This window comes from Leptodactylus fuscus, chromosome 6 (genome assembly GCF_031893055.1).
Source record: "Leptodactylus fuscus isolate aLepFus1 chromosome 6, aLepFus1.hap2, whole genome shotgun sequence".
Taxonomy (NCBI): Eukaryota; Metazoa; Chordata; class Amphibia; order Anura; family Leptodactylidae; genus Leptodactylus; species Leptodactylus fuscus.
Genome location: NC_134270.1, coordinates 166,009,137 through 166,028,165, shown reverse-complemented (window position 1 = coordinate 166,028,165; position 19,029 = coordinate 166,009,137). Strand labels below are relative to the sequence as shown.

The window sequence follows — 19,029 nt, the reverse complement described above, 5'->3', positions numbered from 1 at the left end:
ACACTATATAATATGCTCCACAGTGGATCTACACAGTACAATATGCTCCATAAAGTGGTCCCAGACACTTTAAAACTCTCCATAGAGTCCCCTTTGAGCCACTTAAGATGAGCTGCATGAAATTCGAAGAATATTTGCGAGGTTTGGCACTCCGATTAGTTTCGGTGCCCCAGGGTTATAAGCCCATCGTTCTACTGACCTGATCATAGAACCTCATAGATCAGTCTGATGCTCGAAGTTCAGGTCAGTAAACTGAAATATAGGAGCATTGGGGAAATTTATTAAGACAGGTACTTCAAACACCAGTCTTTATTTACCCTATGTCGGCAGGGGATGCATTGCTGGGTGCAGATGACCATAAATATGGCAGGGCCATCGGGGTATTTTCCTGAAAAAAACCACTTAATTTTTATGTAATTTTAACACCTTTGTAGATGCTCTGACTACAGGGACCTCTGACTACAGTCTCCTAATATCTGGTCCAGTCTACTGGTGGTGTCCTGATACATACACTGTATTGAACACTGTCAATGACAAGGTGCAAAAGTAAAAGAGGAACATAGGAACGTTTTGTCCACCAAAAACTTTACCTTAATGACCATGAGCTCTACATCTATGGCACTGGGCCCTGACCCGGTGGTCCGATGTCTGGTGAATCCACCGGTCCTAATGAGGGCACTATTTTTGTCAAATCCTGCCAATTTTACAGATACAGGGAAGACTCTATTAAGGGTGGTGACTCTTACACCAATTGATTCCTCGACAGTCAGGAGACTCGCCAGGATTACTAAGAGTAAGGTGCGCCAGCAGGTCATGAACTGTTGTAGATTTGTGATATAACTCATGCCAGCTTTATGGCGCCCTACCCTGATCTGCCTAAATTCCATTACCGTTCTTCTCACTGTCTACATGTCGGGCAGGGCACAGGAACTGAGCTACACCAAATGGAGAACACAAGTCATGCAAACCTCAATATCGGGGTTCACCATGTCTTGATATGGATAAACTTAAGGCAGCTCATCAATAGCAGATCAGAGGGTCCAACATCTGGCACCTCCACTGATCAGCTATTTCAGTATACAGAGCCTGAAGTAGATAGCTCCATACCCTGTGTCATGTCTGTGCTGCATTATTCCATTCCTATCAATATCCAGCCTAGGACAACGCTTTATTGCCCCTTAATAACGTTCCAGATGCCGCACGGAGCACTGACTATGGTCTCCCAGTACCTGCTGCAGTCTAAGGGTATGTTCCCTGATGGAATTTGCAGAACATTCTGTGCGGCTAACCCTCGGCTAGGACCTGCTGTGGTTTACTGGTGGTGTCCTGATACATACACTGTATTGAACACTGTCAATGACAGAAGTAACGAGAGATAACTGATATAGAAAGGTTTTGTCCACCAAAAATTTTCGTTCTATTTACAAAACGGAAAAAAAAAAAGATACATTTTCTGATAATATAGTCATAAGAATATAGCAGGCGCCCGCTGACATCATACACACGGAGCAGGCGCCTCGACTAAATTATTTCTACATGTTCTCCTACATGGAGTGTTCCACTAATAATGGTGTCCTGATACATACACTGTATTGAACACTGCCAATGACAACGTACAGAAGTAATGAAGACTATCGGATATAGGAATGGATATCCTATACTGTAACACAGGCCACACATTCAACTCAGGATCGAGTTCTACGTTTCTATAGCCAACGTCAATAAAAATTGTACACTGTACAGCACAAAAAATTTCTACGGGAAGGGAATGTAAAGTATCCAACATCACAAAACAAATCTATATAGTATTAGCATTGATTGCCGTGTACGGTCTAGTAACTTGTACTGTGTATTGTACAGCCATATTACTCTGTGACATCGTCCATGAGTACAGACGTCACCTCTACATTTCCAAGCATTTTTTGCCGGAAGAGTCAGTGCACTGTCTAGCAGCCAGGCTTCCTAGGACTACAGTGTTCCACATTATTATGCAAAAAGTGTTTCAGAGTGATAAGGTAAGAATTTTTTTGTTTTTCAGTTAAACTCATTGATGGTGATGTGTGTCTGGGGTCTTTAGATCACTGAAAGCATTTGCAGGCGCCTGTGCTAATTCGTTTGGCAGGTGTGTCCAGTTTAAGGCAAGACTACTTAAGAAGGCTGTCCCACATTATTAAGCAGCCTACATTTTCTGCCAAAATGGGAAAGAAAAAGGATGTGTAGGCTGCTAAGAAGCAACAAATTGTGGAACATTTAGGTCAAGGAATGACTACAATCAACATTGCCAAGACACTTCATCGTGATCATCGCACAATCAAGAAGTATGTAGCTGTGTGCGTGCTGGTAAGGGGAAATTGAGGACTCTTTCCAACAGATAATTACGTCAGGTTAAAAGAGCAACTGCAAAAATGCCTTGTTATAGCAGCAGACATGTTTTTGAAGCTGCTGGTGCCTCCAACATCCCCCGAACAACAAGATGCAGGGTCCTTCAGAGGTTTGTACCTGTGCGTAAGCCGTCCTGTCAACCTTCTCTATCAACTGCACACAAGCATAAATGGCTCCAGTGGGCCAAACAATACATGAAGACTGACTGCAAAACTGTTTTATTCACCGATGAGTGCCGTGCAACGCTTGATGGTCCAGATGGATGAGTTGGTGGTCACTCAATAAAACATGAAGCTACTTGGTAATCTAAAGTTCTGAAGCCTGTGACCTGTATCCATAGGGGGTGTTCACTCTGAAGAATTTGAGGCAGTCTTCTGCTTCAGATTCCTCTTCAAAATTCTACCTTTGTGGTAGGAAGCCAAAGTAAAGCTTTGACTTTCAGCCGCAGGTTTGCTCACAGTTTAGTCTCATAAACAACTGGACTAATCAACTTAAGCCTTGTGCCGCAGGTTCGGCAACCAGAATCGGCCATGGAATCTGCAGGAAGAAATTTTTTGATTCTAGGGCAGATTTTGAGGCAAGACCTGCGTAAAATCAGCTCCAAATTCCTCCATGTGAACGACCTCTAAGGGGCACATAAAATGTGTAATGCTACGTATAACTTGTTAGATGAAGGCACGGCAGTAGAGGTAAAAGCCCATTTACCCCATACTAATCTGAGATGAGCGATGATCGATAACACATCGATCAATGATCGTTTTCCCTTTATATGGACCGATGCAAACTTCTTGTGAAAGGAACGATTGTTACTGAGATTGTTTGTCCCCAATCCAGGTCCATTATGTAACAAAAAAGAAACGTTGCGTAATAAGATCTCTTAAAGGGTCGATGCTTAATAAAGGGCCATGATTGACCTCTCACCTTATAATGTTGTGAGATAGTCACAACAACCAGTATCACTTTGTATGAATGCCCAATTTTGGGTGGCAGCGGACTTGTCCTACATCACAGATGGGGACGTCAGTAGATATGGAAAACCTGGGTGGAGAACCCAGGGATTGGAAGGACAAAATACGCCCTCAAACAGGCAGGGGTCATAGTCATGTATGGATGATATAGGATTCTCTTTTTATTAGTTAAAAATCACAACGCGTTTCGGGATTTACATCCTTTTTTCAAGTGCATGGATTAGTACTAATAATAATAAATAAATAGTATGTATAGAGACTCCTATATGAACCATACATCACTGTGAGCCCTGCCTGTTTGAGCACGCATGTTGTCCTTGTAATTCCTAGATTCTCCACTCAGGTTTTCCACAACTCATTGATGGTCTATCCTTATGTTGGGTTCACATTTGCGTGGGTGAATGAACAAATTTTTCAGAAATCAATGGATGAAAAAAAAAATCAATGTTGTCCAGTGATTTCAGTTAAAAGTAATGGACATCTGATGAACACCATTATATACAAAAGGGGCCCTCAGGTGTCATCCATGTCTGCTATTTTTGTGGTCCATTTTTGCATTCTTTTGGTCCACATTGGACCCGAAGAGTTGAAACCATGTGAACCTAGGCTTAGATGTTGGACCATGAAATGATCACTCCCCGGCAGCAGAACAAAGGTGCCATGGTGGTCTCTGAACTTTCTGCTGTAGTGATGGCCCCTTCTATGGATAGGTCATCAATGTGTTTCCCAATGACTGGTTCAATCTACTGATGGTGTCCTAATACATACACTGTATTGAACACTGCCAATGACAACGTACAGTATTACCTAAAAAGGTTCGATATAGGAAGGTTTTGTCCACCAAAACGCATAAGAGACCAGGTCATGACTTCACCTTAAGTGACCTGTGACTCTATAAAGGAAAATGCGAAATAAACAATGATATAGCGTCCTTCTACGAAGAGTGGCAGTGAAAGGGTTGAGCAATCGGGAAAGATCGGATCCCGATCGGCAATCGAGCAAATTTCACAATAGGGATTGGCTGGAAAATAATCAAAAAATCTGATTTAAAAATGAACCATAAAATCTCACGATCGGCTCAACCCTAGTTAGTGACCAACATTTCAGATGTCAGCAACCGACATGGCAGGTGTCAACGACAGATATGGCAAGTGTCAACCAATGCTCAATGGATGGCAACAACCGAAAAATACGAGCTTAACCCACTCTACTGCCGAAATTTGCGCTCCTCATTCCGGAGTTCTGAGTTTTTTTCCATTTTCCATATCAGAAATTTCATTACATATTCCCATAAACCATTACCATTCAGTGCTCTACCAGAACGTCACTTGCATGTTGGGCCATACCATTGGCATCAAAATTTGATTTGGCATGTTCTGAGCTCCTAACCCCCCCCCCCTATGGTATTATTTAATACCCCCAGCAATGACATACCTTTAAAATAGATATATATATATATATATATATATATATATATATATATATATACATACTATAATTTCTTACAACTGGAGCTAGACTAGACTGGCGTAGATTTCCAATATATAATGTAACTCATGCCAGTTTTTTGGAGAGAGTTAATTTTTGTAAGAAGTGGCGAGCCGGGCGCAGAAGAAGGGAATTTCCTCATCTTTGGGGCAAAAAATGGCCTGTGCGCCAAAGTAGCACCAGAAATATTCCCATTTACGCCACTAGAAGGAGTAGTAAACACCCCCCCCCCCCCATTGTGTCATAGAACATTGGAGCAAAATTTTAGGTAATTTGGGATGGCCGCAGCACGTCATATCATGTAAGTGAATGGTAATGGACAGTGTGGACGCGTATAGTCGTAGTCTAGCTCCAGCTCCGGTATACACTGTACATAGCTTATTAATAACAGCAAATAGGGCCCAGTCCAGTCATCCTTCATTGCGTATAGCCGTTCGCTGTCCTTTCTAAAATAGTGGACGTGTTATTATTGACGCCAGGATTTTCTTCAGTGCGGTTGGGCCTATCAATAGAAGATAAGAAAAGTTAATCAATAATATAATATAATAATATATAATTATTAGATAATAACAATGTAAACCAACCATTAGCCAACTCTGCTTATCCAAACCAAGGAGCTCCAGCACATACACATGGCGCCTGTATAACAGCACATGTGGATCATAAGGCTCCTTAGTACACGGATAGACATACAGACTCCGACGTGGCAATAGTCAACCCTAGGATCCCTACTCTATTCTATACCCCTCCCCCTACTATTTTCTAAATAACATAATTAATCAAAAATGTATAGTTACCCCTATCCCTGGGGTGGTCATGTGACAACTCCAGGAACTTTCTTTGATTATTCGGTGACGATCATCACTACTACTATTCTCTCCTCCATCCATCCAATTATATACTTACCTTCCACACTTCTTCCTAGGAGCGACTCCTCCTTCTTTGCCTATTCTGCAGGTGCATGCTCTTCTCTAGCGTTGCTCTACACACTGCTGCCAATAATCCACCACTACTGCGCAGCTTCCACGCATGCACCATAGAAGTGGGTCATCACTGTAGAGAACAAAGCAGCGCTGGAGAAGAGTGCGCGCCTGCAGAATAAGCAAAGATGGAGGGGCAGCCCCGTAGGAAGAAGCATGGAAGGTAAGTATATAATGGGGTCGGGGCTTGGGCTGAGTAGGTAGGGAAGGGCGGGATAGCTAGAGAGACAGGGAGGGAGTGAGGGAGGAAGGAAGGAGGGAGGAGTGAGGAGAGATGAGTTAGTAAAGAAGTTACATAGCAGGAAGCTAAACCCTGTAAACAAATGCAGTAGATACCAGGAGCTCCCAGAGACACCCAGAAATCACTCAAAAAGGGTTAAAGGTAATGGGTGAATTTATTAACCCATTAATAACACTTATAGACATTTTTTTTGCCCCAAAAAACCCTTTAAGCCTTCATATGACTGAACGCAAAAAAATAAAAAAGTTATGGGGTTTGGAAGATGAGGAGTCAAAAACAAAAATTGAAGTTAAAATGAAATGGATAGCCACCCTTACACCACTACACAAATACACCACTATATCACTCATGGTTAAATAGATATACAAGTAAAAGGAAAGGAGAAGCCGATCCTTTCTCTTCTGAACCACAAGACAGTCAGGATTCCGCAGACACAGACTAATCCAAAGACTAAACAATTCTGGATGCCGTCATAGTATTCAGAAAACCAATTACCAGTATGTCTAAATGACTTTTTCCTAGCATACAACAGTACCCATGCTAAATTAAGGACAAACCCCTTGGGAGGGACTGAATCATGGAGGACATCTTCCAATAGGCTAGCAAAGACAAACATAAGGGATCCAAAAAGAAGTCCTGGGAAAACCATAGCAGAAACCCCCTTAGGGTAAGTTCACACAGAGATTTTTGGTCAGGATTTTGAGGCCGTATCCACCTCAAAATCCTGACCAAAAAGACGGCTCCCATTGAAATCAATGGGAGCCACTCAGGCCTTTTTTCCGGGAGCCGATTTGTTCCGGCTCCTGGAAAAAGAAGCGACATGTTCATTCTTCAGGTCGTTTTGCCTCGCGATTTGGCCTGAAGACACTTCCTCCTCCGGGCTAGGCCCATTCATTGGAGTGCGCGGATGGATGCCAGTGCAGTGTACTGGCTTTCAGTATTTTGGTCCGGAACCTGAGGCGACCTCTGCCTCAGGTTCTGGACCAAAAAACTCCGTCTGAACTTACCTTTAGGAGACCAAAGTAAGGACTTAAGCATTAGCTTAAAGACCAAGAAGAACATTGGTTAAAGCCAAGAGACACATATACAAACTGGTGCAAGTCTACCATACATGGGACTAATCGTCACTGCCGGATAGCCAAGCCTTTCAGATCCAAATCGATTTCACTTGGCACCCACTTAAGGATAAACGAGACTCAGACCACAAGCTCAGTAACCTCAGATTGATCCTCTTTGGCAACATGATCAATAAACACAGGATTAGAACAAGGCTCTAAGAATTGGAGGTAGAGTACAAGGGAAACGTCTCCAAATAGAAACTGAGCACATGTACCTGAGGAACTAAACCTGAAGCAGGTGAATGGAGGATCACTCCAGAAGAAAACAATTGGTCACCAACATACAATTACCCAGGCTTGGATACACTACTAACCTAAGACTGAAGTAACACAGAAAATACAAGGCTACACTCATAAGAAAAACCTCTAACAGGACAGGATCATTGAGCAGAAACCACAGCTCTCTAGAGATCTACATACTGGAGGAAGCTGGAGACCACAAGGCCTCCAGGTGCCTAAAGACTATTATCTTATTTCTGGCAACTACGGAACTGAAAGCGGAGTCTAAAAAACAAAAAAGAGGGAAGCCATTAACTATAGAAAGGGAAATAGAGATATTCTACAACCACAATGGAAACCCTATATTGTTTAGTGCCCAAGAGATAAGACATGGCAATGGAGTCATGCATCATCAGCTTCTGCCCCATAGACAATGGTGCACCAAGCAGCGCCATTAGACCTCCTTCTCTGGTGGCCTCAACAATGTGTAGGCCATCCAGGAGGGAGAAGAACCTCAAGACCATGGCTGTATGACAATGGCATGACAAACTCCACTGAGAACTGTGGGGGACATGCAGGGAGCATAAGGGAGAAACCAGACTTACAGATAGGACACACCATACGAAGACTTAAGGAACTCTTTCAGTCCTGCTCCTAGCCCAAAGGTGATCTATTACCTCCAGAGGGTGCTCAGAGCTCCAACAGGCACCTCCTATCCAGAGGACAGTGCACCTGCATGACAGAGTAAGCCAAAGAAGCCACAATGTAACCACCCACTTGGCTAGTAGACCCTCATTTGGATCAACACTCGAAGGGCTTATATCTTTAGAATAGCTGAACAGATTTGGATAAACAAAACATCAAAATGCTCAAGGTGACAGTGCCGACCAGATGAAGGATGCCATTGGATGTATCAGAGCTGGTGACAGGTCCTTGTTAAGGAGGAGTTATTGATCTTAAATACGTCCCGATGGGGCAGAACTAAACATCAGCCAATAATGAAGAGACAGCAGGCAGGAATTACTCATGGCCGGTGGATGATCTAGAACATTTACTAATCCATGTGAAATAAAGTAAGAACTACATACTCGCCTTCTTTTAGGTCTCCTGTATTTCTGGTAAATTACATAGCTTAAGGAAATGCCGAGGATCAACGCGCATAAAGTCAGAACAACTGTGTAAACTCTGTTACGAGGCTTGGTAGTTTTTTTCTGGACTTCTGTCATCTCTGCCGAATCGGCCGGGCAGGCTGATAAACAGAAAAATAAGCAAACTTGATTAACTTAGCATTTCAACCCAAACAATACATAACAAAAGGAAGACTAAAAAATTCTTCAAAATGCATACTCGTGGCAATGAAATATACCCTACCAACAGGGGGCACTCTCAGTGAAGGAAATATAATGGTTTTCCTATATAACTGGGGCCACTACTACAATGCAGGGGGTGTAATGGAGATCTGTATTCCTGTACTTCATTGGGGTGTCTAAAAGGAAACTGGGTCACCTTGCAAGATGTGTTTGCGAGGTTATCCCACCAGTTTTGCTTTGGAACCAAACTCCTTGGGTACCAGCCAAAGTGATATGATAGTCAGGGGTCTCGTCATACTCCAGATTATAATAAGTAGAGACCCTGGTGGGTGCAGAAAAAAAACAAAACGTTGATACTCATTTTTCCCAACCTCTCCAGTGCTCTCCGATGTCTTCTTTTCGAGGACCTCACCAGTCATATGGGGCAAGCCAAAGTCCTGAGACTTCTATGCATGCATCATGACATCAGCACACCCCATGTGACCACTGAGGCCCAATCGCAGGCCCTCCAACTCCAGTGATGTCACTGAGGAGCCCAGAATACTTGGTAGATTGTGAAGATATCTGGAGCACTGGTGGAGGAGGAGAACACTTAGATTTGGTGATAGTGCCAAGAGAAGTACAGGCCTGGCTAACAAACCTAGGACACCTGCCCCTAGTGGCAGGAGTTAGCAACTGCACTTATCTTAGAAATATACTGCCTGGGATCTGTTGCGAGTGTTGTATTTGTAAGCGTGTGGCACCCACCTGCGTTATAGGGCTCGGCATGCTTTCCACGTTCATTGTCTCTCCCATGGTTTAGAATGAAATTGACATCTGGTCCTTCATTTGTCTTCAGCCGGACATGGGTGGTGTTCACTCTGCTGGCTGTAGCATTGCCTTCACACTGCACAATGTCTCCATTGGGGACTGTTTTATTAATAATACAGTAGTCCTCCCTTTCCCTGCTGATCACCAACGTCTGGTTAGTTAAGTCGTCGGCGTAAAAATATATGCACGGGTGGACTGCAATAATGAAAAAGAAATACAGTAACACAAGGCTTGGGTCCACCATGGGGTATGAACATAGCTGGAGGATAAGCAATACAATAACACAAGATTTGGGTCCACCATGGGGTATGACCATAGCTGGAGGATAAGCAATACAATAACACAAGATTTGGGTCCATCATGGGGTATGAACATAGCTGGAGGATAAGCAATACAATAACACAAGACTTGGGTCCACCATGGCGTATGAACATCGCTGGAGGATAAGCAATACAATAACACAAGATTTGGGTCCACCATGGGGTATGACCATAGCTGGAGGATAAGCAATGTAGTTAAGCTGGAGTCATACATCATAGCAGTGCCCCAATGAAGAAGAGGTCCAATGTAAATTATGGGGGAACTTGTCAAGGCCATGATGGGGCATGATGAGGATTTCCGCAACGTGTCAGTCTTCAGCCTTATTAACTACATAACTATGAAGAAAGTGATTGATATAATGACATTGTGGCTACCGACGTTCCTAGAAGTCACAGGACACACTCACCAGAATACAGCAATTGAAGCAGGAACACTATCCGGGGAATCCAGCTCCCTATAAAAGACACAATTATTATTACGGACAGGCAGTGATGGGGTTAACTCAACAGATCTAATTGATGTGTTAATCACTAATTAAGTACATTCTTCCTATACCCTCCAGATATAAAGGTACAAGGGAGAATTTAGCAATACTTAAAGGGAACGCCTCACCCAAAAATACCCTATTTTTTTTTTAAAGTAGTTTGGTCGCCTCATTCACATTACAATAGAAGATAACACCTCTATAGACGACAGCCATAGTGACCCGTCATTACATCCACTACTGACAATACAGGGATGGGGACACCTATATAATTGGGAAGTGGCTGCTGGGAAAGCCGTCCTGTTGCGAGGCTTATGTGTCAGTATGTATACGGACGGGCAAAAGGGTAACAATGTGAGTCCACCATCACCATGGACAGTATATAGAATATAGAATGCAATCAGAAAATAAAACATGAAAAAACATAACATTAGGAAACGTGATACACAATGATCTGGCGAAGATGTGAATGTCGGTATACATACCCATGCTCTCAGTGTAGCCCCGTTACTGCACCATATACTGTATGACCCTGCAAATATAAGAAAAATCGGGGGTGAAAGAGCCTCAAAACGAAAAAAGAAACAATAGAGGTGAAGTCCCCAAATCGAGAAAGATACAAAACCTAAGTGATTGGCACGAAATAATAAACCACACTATATATTTTCTATTTCCTCTTCCTCTTCCTTATTACGTACTGTATACGGGCCGCAAGGGGAGGTTTGATGTTCTGAAGTGACAAGCAAACAATGGGGGAGTTCATCAATACCTGTACATAGTTAGTGTCCATTGCTGTCTCCCGCCAAAGGATGACAGCAACGGACGTTAAACTGTCAGAGAAAATGGACACAGACTGAATCTGCGCGCAGGAAGTTAGCGTCCGTCATATTGTTACATTAGTGTCAATGGGAACAGACACAAAATCAGTCTGTGACCATTCTCTGCAACAGTTTAATGTCCGTTGCTGTCATCCTATGACAGAAGATGGCAACGGACATTAACAATGGTAGTGTGAACATCCCCCTTAGGTTGTGTTGTATTTGACAAGAACACAAAAACAACGTATCAATATACACAATACAGGTGCCCCAGTGAATTTGTGCATCAGCGTCTAGGTCACGATGGAAAATCCCCTGCTCTGAGTTTACACTGCACTTGTATTGTACTTGGCAATATTCCCAGACCAAAGTAAGAGGAAAGCTCTTGTAGTAATGTGTATTTTATTGTTAGCCACAGCAGACAAATGCTAATCCCTCCAGTCATCCAGGGCCAATTCATTATTACCTATTATCACAGCCTATTAGGCCAATATCTGAAATGCGTCGGCTGTCTAATCAAATCCCTGTTCATCAGGAGCACAATGCATGGTCTTATGAAGGGTGGTCTGGCGAAGGACTCTGTTAGCATATACCAGGGCAATGCATCATCCTATGTAATCTAACCGCTCAGCACTCAGTCAGTGCTCAAGTCTTTATGTCTGATATCACCCTATCTGTTGTGTGCGGTTGACCTTAAAGATAACCCCACACATGCCTTGTAGAAGTTTTGGTTTAGCAGCTGATTTACTATATATTTGGTCTTAGATAATGCACATTACAGTTTTATTTGCACATAGCTTTATAGAACATTTTATGACACAATAGATTGTCGCTTTCTTCTTGTGCAGCTGATTGTCAGCTTTGCTGTGTAGACTGAGACTTGTTTTCTGAAACCCTGAGAATATACTTTCTATCACTAATGTGCCCAAAAGCGAAGGAGTGCCACATAAAATGTACACAAGGATGCGGTCTATTGTGAGCGAAAGAATCCTGGACCTCCCCAACCGTCTGAAACAAAACACTCTGAAAAGGTCTAGGACTATAGTCCCCTCCAGACAAAGCTAAGTCTGACCCTATCTTATTCCTGGTTTCTTAAAAAAACTTAACAATTTGGAATATTGATTCAAACTCGGCTTGGTACAATTCGATTTGCCCATCTCTAAATATTATGAAGGACAGAGTCAGAAAAGTCATTATTAGAGATTAAGGTCAGCAGAGTCATCTCATTACTAGAGAGTGGGTCAGCAGAGTTATCTCATTATTATAGAGTGAGGTCAGCAGAATGATCTCATTACTAGAGATTGCGGTCAGCAGAGTCATCTCATTACTAGAGAGTGGGTCAGCAGAGTTATCTCATTACCAGAGAGTGCAGGCAGCAGAGTCATCTCATTACTAGAGAGTGCAGGCAGCAGAGTCATCTCATTATTAGAGTGGGGTCAGCAGAGTAATCTCATTATTAGAGAGTGGGGTCAGCAGAGTCATCTTATTATTAGAGAGTGGAGTCATCAGAGTCATCTCATTACTAGAGAGTGCAGGCAGCAGAGTCATCTCGTTACTAGAGAGTGCAGGTAGCAGAGTCATCTCATTACTAGAGATTGCAGGCAGCAGAGTCATCTCATTACTAGAGAGTGCAGGCAGCAGAGCCATCGCATTAATAGAGAGTGCAGGCAGCAGAGTCATCTCATTACTAGAAAGTGCAGGCAGTAGAGCCATCTCATTACTAGAGAGTGCAGGCAGTAGAGCCATCTCATTATCAGAGTGGGGTCAGCAGAGTCATCTCATTTTTAGAGAATGGGTGATTAGATGGCAGTTCTATGTCATCGCTGGGGGCAGGATAGCAGCTAGTAGCACTATACACAAAGTCCTCGGATTCCTCTGGAAGGGACCTGCTGCCATCACTTATGTAGACTGTAATGTCTCTGTCAGTTAAAGGGAATAGGTCTTTAGAAAATGAAATTTTTAAACATATTTTTAGGAATTTTTCATAATTTTCTTATTACATTTTCAATGTTGCTATTTATATTTTAAAAAAGTACTACTTCCTGCAATTTTCACTTTGGCCACAAAGCCTAATAATAGACTAGCTATACTGTATGGTTTTATTTGCAGTGGTCACCCCATTTAGATCACGGACATGATTACAATAGAAGATAACACCTCTATAGATAACATCACTGACCCATCATTACATCACTACTGACAATAGATGATGTCATGGCTTATCTCCTGCCCTTCCATGTCTAGAAAACTCTCCCATAGACCTCAATGAGTTGGTTTTATTAAGCTTATTCTGGGACTCTGCACACTAATGGGTTAATTGGTAACATTCACAGTTTGGATACGGAGATTAAAGCAAGAAATTGTAGATCCCATTCAGCAGCCACAAAATAATACAGCCATTCATCCACAGCGGATTGTTATTACATGCTGTTAACCACTAATGGCGGCCTTGAAAGATTATGTTAACGCCCTAACCACACACAGGCACTCGCGCGCACCAGACAGACATGTGCCTGTAAACAATTATATACACTCACCAGCCACTTTATTAGGTACACCATGCTAGTAACGGGTTGGACCCCCTTTTGCCTTCAGAACTGCCTCAATTCTTCGTGGCATAGATACAACAAGGTGCTGGAAGCATTCCTCAGAGATTTTGGTCCATATTGACATGATGACATCACACAGTTGCCGCAGATTTGTCGGCTGCACATCCATGATGCGAATCTCCCGTTCCACCACATCCCAAAGATGCTCCTCTATTGGATTGAGATCTGGTGACTGTGGAGGCCATTGGAGTACAGTGAACTCATTGTCATGTTCAAGAAACCAGTCTGAGATGATTCCAGCTTTATGACATGGCATTGCATTATCCTGCTGAAAGTAGCCATCAGATGTTGGGTACATTGTGGTCATAAAGGGATGGACATGGTCAGCAACAATACTCAGGTAGGCTTTGGCATTGCAACGATGCTCAATTGGTACCAAGGGGCCCAAAGAGTGCCAAGAAAATATTCCCCACACCATGACACCACCACCACCAGCCTGAACCGTTACCGATACAAGGCAGGATGGATCCATGCTTTCATGTTGTTGACGCCAAATTCTGACCCTACCATCCGAATGTCGCAGCAGAAATCGAGACTCATCAGACCAGGCAACGTTTTTCCAATCTTCAATTGTCCAATTTCGATGAGCTTGTGCAAATTGTAGCCTCAGTTTCCTGTTCTTAGCTGAAAGGAGTGGCACCCGGTGTGGTCTTCTGCTGCTGTAGCCCATCTGCCTCAAAGTTGGACGTACTGTGCGGCGTTCAGAGATGCTCTTCTGGCTACCTTGGTTGTAACGGGTGGCTATTTGAGTCACTGTTGCCTTTCTATCAGCTCGAACCAGTCTGGCCATTCTCCTCTGACCTCTGGCATCAACAACGCATTTCCGCCCACAGAACTGCCGCTCACTGGATGTTTTTTCTTTTTCGGACCATTCTCTGTAAACCCTAGAGATGGTTGTGCGTGAAAATCCCAGTAGATCAGCAGTTTCTGAAATACTCAGACCAGCCCTTCTGGCACCAACAACCATGCCACGTTCAAAGGCACTCAAATCACCTTTCTTCCCCATACTGATGCTCGGTTTGAACTGCAGGAGATTGTCTTGACCATGTCTACATGCCTAAATGCACTGAGTTGCCGCCATGTGATTGGCTGATTAGAAATTAAGTGTTAACGAGCAGTTGGACAGGTGTACCTAATAAAGTGGCCGGTGAGTGTAGTAGACCTCTATATCTAGACTGCAGTTTACACACTGGCCACTAGAGGAGACACAATAGACTGACAATTCCTATCTTGTGAGTTTTGCTGTGTAGGTCGGTCGAGACATTTAAGCAGAGTCATCTCATCATTGCAGGATGGGTTCTATACAATCATCTCCTTAATATAAAGGCTGGAGTTAACAAAGTCATCTATACCTAGACTGCAGTTTACACACTGGCCACCAGAGGAGACACCATAGATTGTCAATTCCTTCTTCTCCACCTATCTTGTGAGTTGTACTGTGTAGGTTCAGACATGTTGAGCAGAGTCATCTCATCATTGCAAGATGGGTTCAGTACAATCATCTTATTTACATAATGGCCGGAGATAACAAAGTCATCTCATTTTCATTTGAATGTAGGAGTGTAGGTGAGCAACAATGGCTCTGTTGCACCACTAGGGGCAGGATAGCGCTATACATACAGGCAAGCCAGCAATATCTGTGCAGCTGAACCGTCTGACATCACATCTAGAAATAAAAGGATACAGCTACTTTTAAAACTAAGTTTTTCTGTTAATTTATGATGGTTCTCTTTACATTTTTTCATGCCATTATTTATATATTTTTAAAAGAATATCCTGCAATTTTCACTCTGGCCACTAAACCTAATAATAGACTGATAGTTTCCAATTCTGTAGGGGTTTTCTTTGTATCAGTCACCTCATCTACATCACAGACAAGATTCCAATAGAAGATAACACCTTGATAGATAACACCCCTGACTTATTATGTCCGCTACCTGTACAGTACATGTCTGCAACATTCTCAATGAGTCTGCTTCAGACTGTTGCTGACTATAGTTATGACTATGCCATAAAGCAGATCACTAAATGCTGTTAAAACAGCAAAGGGGAAGCTCAGGCAACGTAATGTAAGCGGAAGATTATTTTTATATGACTAGCCATAAAATGATTTGGCTCACAGGATTATGAGCAAGGGCCGGAACAGGCGCGTGAGAAATGCTGGCAGAGAACAGGGATTTCCTATCCGAGGTTTCCATTTATACGAGCCCTGGTAACAATAAAGCCCTGGAACGAGACGACTCCAGCGTGTTACACTGCAAAGCACTGATTCTGTTTATGGAAGATTTTTCCCAAAAAGCAAAGTAGAACATAAAGTATCATAGCAATAGCAGGTTATGATGGGCAAATACCCTTCCTATGGATAATATGACCTGCCAACTGCCTCCAGCTGAGGGTTATACTGCCCCTATGTGCATAGCATGGGTGCATGGAAGAATAACTACTGTCCACTTGTCCACTAGGGATCCCTGAGGTCACTTGAAGGGTCGACTCCTATGGTTTGTAACGAAAAAACCTTCAGACAGACTCGCTGATGCTGAAGTGCACACACCCCGGGGCGGCCACAGGCGAACCCTCGCTGCATGTCAGCAGTTTCCATTGACTGGTCTCTGGATTGTAGCGTCTCCTCCTCCCCATTCTTGAAGAAATTCGTCTGGGTTTCCCCAGGGTTTCAAGGTTTATTCTCGGTCATTGCAAGGCAGAGGACAGCGGTGTGTGGTTTAGCTCAATTGCTTTCAGGGAATTTAATGGTTGACTTTGGTACGTAACTGCAACGGTTTACTAGATTATCCAAAGATTATACACCTACACATAAATCATATACAAACAAGCACATCGAAACCATTACAAGGCGCAACAATGATTTTGCACCTGATTTGCGCTGATTCCAAATATGAACTCGGAATTTGCCTCACACATCTAGATTCTAAGTTATACATGTAAAGCCTATTCAGTTATAATATTAATGCACTATATATTGGAAATATTCAAAGGAACATACCCAGACCTTTCCGGAACCAAAACTTCACACTTTCGTCATCGACACACCAAGTTAGCTGCATACTATGCAATGGAAAGTGATGTCTGTTATTGTACTGGCGTAAATGGAGTTAGATGGTGCAAATGTTCCTAATGTATGGAGACTATTCATAGACTGTAGCAAAACATATCGGAAAGCCGTCTTGTTGCACAATGGTAATAAAAAGCCTTGTTCTATTGGCTCATTTCGTTGGAATGAAAGAGATCCATGCTTTTTATGAAAATAATTTAGTAAATGATCAAATCAGTGGCGTAACTAGGAATGGCGGGGTCCTGTGGCGAACCTTTGACATGCCCCCCCCCCTCCAAAGACCCCGACCGACCATTTTCCGCCACATTCCTGCAGGCACTACTATGCCCCATATGGCCCCTGTACAGAGTATTATATCCTATAGTGGCTCCTGTATACAGTAGTATGTCCCATAGTGGCCCCTGCACACAGTATTATGTCCCATAGTGGCCCCTGCACACAGTATTATGCCCCATAGTGGCCCCTGCACACAGTATTATTCCCCATAGTGGCCCCTGCACACAGTATTATATCCTATAGTAGCCCCTGAACACAGTATTATGCTCCATAGTGGCCCCTGCACACAGTATTATCCCCCATAGTAGCCCCTGCACACAGTATTATGCTCCATAGTGGTCCCTGCACACAGTATTGTACCCCATAGTGGCCCCTGCACACAGTATTATCCCCCATAGTGGCCCCTGCACACAGTATTATGTCCCATAGTGGCCCCTGCACACAGTATTATGCCCCATAGTGGCCCCTGCACACAGTATTATTCCCCATAGTGGCCCCTGCACACAGTATTATATCCTATAGTAGCCCCTGAACACAGTATTATGCTCCATAGTGGCCCCTGCACACAGTATTATCCCCCATAGTAGCCCCTGCACACAGTATTATGCTCCATAGTGGTCCCTGCACACAGTATTGTACCCCATAGTGGCCCCTGCACACAGTATAATACACATTTTACACAGTATAATGTACTGTAAAACATAATACTGTAATAAGTTCACTGTCTGGGAAAGAAGGGGTTACAATGCTGTGTGCTGACAGCCTGCCCTGCACACAAGGGTTAAACTCACCAGTCTGCACTCGCTCAGTGTAGCATGTAGTAGTAAGCCTTAGCCTATAGGGAATCTGCCAGCATTTTCGTAGGTATAATTGACATGCTGCGATTTCCAAAACTGTGACAGTTCACCAAACAGCCAACACAATGGCACCCCTCACCCCCAAATTAGAAATAAAGCCAACCTCCTGTATACAAGATTACAAAGTCTACATTTGGTCCTCCTATATTTGGAAGCTAATGTATGTGAAGGATCTCAAAAGAAAACCCTTCCTTATCTGGATCATAGGAAGCCGCCCCAGCCAAGGATTATCATCACCAATAATCTGCAGATGAAGAGCAGATCTGTGCCCAATATAGACTATACTTCCAAAAACACGATGCAGCCCGATGCTACAATCTTCTTGGCTAAGCTTATAGATTGTATATACTGATCAATTGTATAGGATTAATGTAATGCTGAATATTGTATAATGTAATACTGGATAAACTTTTGAAAACTTTGTGGTTTTGCCTGTGCTCACTTTTGTATATAATGCGGAGGCGGCTCATAAGACGCGCCCCAGCCTCTACCGTAATAAGATAGTGGTTTTTTAGACATGCCCCAGACACGTCTGTGTGAGTGTACAGCTAGGCACACGCATCATACGTATATACATTGTAATCGCAGCACCACACACAACTATACGCACGGTGTAATATAGTCAGCGCAAGGATAGTGTTGTTTTTGATTTGGCACGGTATATTATACATGCAGAGCAGGCAAGCAAAGAGAAGGAAGAAACTGGAGAACTACATTTGGATGTTTGCCATTTTTTGTCCTCATGAGCCGGGCAGCATCACTTAGCTGCAATGATTTATGCATAATGTGGCCGTGGAGATTTCTCCAGTGCATAAATCTTAGACGGTTACACCGGGCATTAGACAAGAAAGAAAAATAAGTAAAAATATAACTTATAGATAGATAGATGGATAGATTGGATGGATGGATGGATGGATGGATAGGAGATAGATAGATAGATAGATAGATAGATAGATAGATAGATAGATAGATAGATAGGAGATAGATAAATAGACAGATAGATAGATAGGAGATAGATAGATAGATAGATAGATAGATAGATAGATAGATAGATAGGAGATAGATAGATAGATAGATA

General features: G+C 42.9%; 1 protein-coding gene across 1 annotated transcript in view; it reads right to left on the bottom strand.

The window, feature by feature from the left end:
• Positions 1 to 213: 213 nt before the first annotated feature.
• LOC142210125 (uncharacterized) overlaps positions 214 to 19,029 on the bottom strand; it is a 37,783-nt gene continuing 18,967 nt past the window's right edge. Inside the window, exons 4-11 of the mRNA XM_075279152.1 lie at positions 10,807 to 10,853; positions 10,244 to 10,291; positions 9,454 to 9,711; positions 8,485 to 8,645; positions 7,067 to 7,100; positions 891 to 935; positions 591 to 787; positions 214 to 252 (exon numbers count right to left, since the gene is read on the bottom strand). Coding sequence (XP_075135253.1) covers positions 214 to 252; positions 591 to 787; positions 891 to 935; positions 7,067 to 7,100; positions 8,485 to 8,645; positions 9,454 to 9,711; positions 10,244 to 10,291; positions 10,807 to 10,810 — 786 coding nt within the window. The 5' untranslated portion in view covers positions 10,811 to 10,853. The remainder of the gene's footprint in view (positions 253 to 590; positions 788 to 890; positions 936 to 7,066; positions 7,101 to 8,484; positions 8,646 to 9,453; positions 9,712 to 10,243; positions 10,292 to 10,806; positions 10,854 to 19,029) is intronic.